The 3,713-nt window shown below is 43.5% G+C and overlaps 1 protein-coding gene across 1 annotated transcript in view; it reads right to left on the reverse strand.

Annotated features, from left to right (window-relative positions):
* Window positions 1-1,489: 1,489 nt before the first annotated feature.
* Window positions 1,490-3,713, reverse strand: part of LOC109465903 (galactose-3-O-sulfotransferase 2-like) — a 5,652-nt gene continuing 3,428 nt past the window's right edge. Inside the window, exons 4-7 of the mRNA XM_019763390.1 lie at window positions 3,317-3,524; window positions 2,581-2,726; window positions 2,282-2,426; window positions 1,490-1,965 (exon numbers count right to left, since the gene is read on the reverse strand). Coding sequence (XP_019618949.1) covers window positions 1,594-1,965; window positions 2,282-2,426; window positions 2,581-2,726; window positions 3,317-3,524 — 871 coding nt within the window. The 3' untranslated portion in view covers window positions 1,490-1,593. The remainder of the gene's footprint in view (window positions 1,966-2,281; window positions 2,427-2,580; window positions 2,727-3,316; window positions 3,525-3,713) is intronic.

The following is a 3,713-nucleotide window of genomic DNA, read 5'->3' on the forward strand; positions in this document are numbered from 1 at the left end:
AGAAGGCTGAATCCCTGACATACACATCTGTGTCTGTATCTGCATCTGTATCGGTATAGCCGGTATAACCGCCCTTCGGTGTTACGCACCAGCTGTGTACATGGCTTCTTACTGCTCGGTGTTGTCACTGTGGCGGTTCCTGGACTGGTTTTGTTCTTGGTCGAAGATGCCACCATTTAATAAGCAACAGTAATATTTGAAGTGTGCCTGGTGGACAAAAGAGTTGTCTTCGTCAATCTTGAGGAAGACCGTGATTCGCCGTCAATGAGGTCCAATCATTTTCACCTACCCTCTTGGACCATATACTATATGTTACACAAAAGGCCGATATTTTTATCTTCAAACTAACGATAAAAATATTGGCCTCTGTAATATAGATTATATGGTCCAAGAGGGTAGGTGAAAATGATTGGACCACATTGACGGCGAATTGCATGTGATATCTAAAGGGGCAAACAAACAAACGAAAACCATAACCTCCTTGAATGTACTTACTGAATTGCTTCTCAGGTCAGTCACGGCAAGGGTGCCTTCTGTAGATCTTTTCTCACTTCTTCTGCTCACTCGAAATCTGGCCACAAGGACTATGTTTAGGAAAACAACATACTCTACATACCTAGACAAAATCCACGAATGACATTGTTATTTATTTCGAATTAGACTTGCTAATCATGACAACTGTTTGTCTGTCCTCCTCACGTCATATAACTCTATAATACCCGGACCTGGCAATGTTGCCAAACCGGTTTCTTCCCTCCCAGTCATCCGCACCAAGGTGACCCCTGACCTGCACCACCCCATAACGCCCCCTGACGCTGCCCCAAATAAGCCACGTTCTCCGCCTACTTTATCTCCTAGCAGATTCGGTGTGGCAAAGAGATGTTATAGCCGCCTTTGGCCGCCTCTATCCAACATCGTGGGGCAAACGTTTATCATAAACGTGGATACAAGCAGCCAATGGTAACCCTAGGGTTAGCTAACCCTAAATTAGGGTTACATATCCCTAAATTAGAGCGTAACTCTAAATTAGGTTAGCGTAACCCGAAATTAGGGTTAGCTAACCCTAAATTACGGTTAGCGTTAGAGTTAGGGTTAGAAATTTCACCCCGTTATCCATGACCAGGTGAAGTCACATTGAAATCTCATTGCGTTCAGACGCAAATCGCGATCCGGGAAAACCGGTTCGAAACCACCTCTCGATGTGGATTGGGATCGAGGCGCTTTCAATGTGATTTGGAGCGTTCAGATGGGGCCACTTGAAACCGGCTTCGGGGGAAGCCACATGTAAAGCGCCTTCACTGACTTCCCGAACCGCGATTCGGGTAACTCGCATTCCTCGCATCTGGTCCACGTGCCATACATTTCTTTCAAACCGCGCCCGATCACGATTCTCCGAAACTGCTCATATATAACTTCATAATATGAATCACTTCTTTTTAACAGGTGCATCTGAAGCTCAATGGGAAAAAATATAAATTATGTCGACGGACATTTTCAAACAACGTCGTATTAAGTTGACAACATCACATACTGACATACTGCACATATTTTCAAACTTGTGACAGAACGCTGTCCTTATCAACTAACGTTGAATCAGTGGCGTCTTTTCTTAGACGATTTTATACGTTTGAACGTGACTGGTCGCTTTGCTGGAGATTTCGATTGCTTCTTCTTTGCAGGTTTGTTCTGAGGTTGGGGTTGCTTCTTGTCTGGAGGGTTTTTCGGAGGCGGACCCAGCCATTTCGGCCATGGCATGTTGACCCCATTGTTTCTCAGCTTTTCTACGTGCATCCTCTTCAGGCTGAGGAGATGCCTGGTGTTCAGCACTCCGCAGAACTTGCCATCAATGACGAACTCGTCGTTCCACCGGGTAGCGCCGAAGCGTTTGTCTGCGGTGCTGTTCTTGACGACCGTTACGTCACAGAATCGGGTCGTCATTTGGTTGATCTCCTTGAACCGCGCAAGCTGCAACAGAAGATCCTTATCAGTGGCGTCTGCTATAGAGGATAAAAACACAAGCTCCACCCACCATTTTGTTATAAAGTTAGATATGACTGTAGAAGAAGACGATAATATGAGTCAAATGATCACAGCTCGGACATCGTCAGCTATGCTCTCTTTCTATTCTTTATGTCATGGCCATGTCCATCATAACAAAATGGACTCATTGAGTTATTCCCTTTATAGTTTTTTTCTTTCTGTAAAAAACAATAATTCGGTACACAAAAATGTATGACGTATGAAGGTAAAACGTATCAGAGGATTCAGAGCGAAACTTCACCTCGTTAAAGAAGTCCTCCCCCTCATGTGCGATTTTGTCCCACAAGGTCCTGTTGAAGTGTTCATAGATCAGGTAGTCAGCCCTGCTCCAGTTCCTGTGGATCATCTTCATTTTAGGGGACAGCTCTTCCTCCTTATATCCGTATCTAATGAGGACAAGGAGAGCAAAGATATGTTAGAATCAGTTCAACATGATTATCAATTACGCTCTGGTGTTAACTCCCTTTCGTAGTTTTTATCCAATAGTCGTCTTGCCCGGTTATTGCTAATTCTTGAAATCACATCTGCTTGAATACTCACTCTAGACTGTTCTGTATTTTGTAGAGAATGTCTGTCAGCTGCCAGCACATGTAACGCTTCAGCAGGACTAGCGACTCGTCGAAGTACTCCAGCACCAGCACCAGCAGGAAATCCCGGTCCAACTGGGCGATGTAGTCACGGACGTACTGTTGGCTCAAATACTGTACTTTAATAAATGTTGTGCCTCATGTTGCACTCGGTATCATTGCAATGTCGATGGCATATTACAAAGACGAAATTTGACAGAGGCAATAACTGTTTATCACGGCTTGACATATAATGATCAAGTCGGATGTGGTCGTCAGGTGATCCTTTCTTAGAACATGGCTGAAGTTGTAACATAGAAGCGATCCTTTGCAACTGTTGTTGCAAATCATATCACTCGTTCAAAACTATCGGTCGGCGTAGTGTTTAAACGGAAACCCACAGATTTTGCTTTGAAAATGTTTCAGAATAACAAATTAAGTGCTAACGATGTACACTTGACTGGACCTACCTGTTTATCAATATCAAATATTCAATATTCTAGTTTTACATATTGTCTTTAACATCTCTCACTGCCCAGCCTTTCAGACTGTGATATTATTCATTATAAATATTGTAATCGTCTCTGCCAGTACTTTCTTTCTTTATGTGATGAGGCTTATATTAGCAGCCGCTACAGTTGCACACCACTGTGCCCTGTACGTTTTCATGTTGAGCAACAAATAAAAAAAATGTTAAGTGCATGTCGTACCGTCTCGTCATCGGCTAGAGCGATGGGCAGCCCCAGGTCGTACGACATGAAGTTGCGTGTGTAGGAGAACGGCTGTTTGTGCTCACGCGGGACTAGCCACTTCCTGTCCAGCTCTCCTGGATGCTTCAGTAGATCGTCCACCGGGTCAGTTTTCTGTAGTCCGTACTTTCGCACCAAGGAATACCAGTTTAAAACCGATTTAAGGTGGCTGGAAAAGAAATAACGATTCGTCAAATCTAAATTTTGCCCAAGTTATAATGTAGTTCTGAGACGTGTATGATGAAAGTAGAAGACAATACAGTACTTGAAGCAAGTTTGAATAAAATAAGATTGACAGATGTGACACATGATAGGTGACGACATGGCCAGAGAGCTTTCTATGCTAATTAAAAACTGC

This window comes from Branchiostoma belcheri, unplaced genomic scaffold (genome assembly GCF_001625305.1).
Source record: "Branchiostoma belcheri isolate BF01 breed outbred unplaced genomic scaffold, Haploidv18h27 scaffold16, whole genome shotgun sequence".
Classification (NCBI taxonomy): Eukaryota; Metazoa; Chordata; class Leptocardii; order Amphioxiformes; family Branchiostomatidae; genus Branchiostoma; species Branchiostoma belcheri.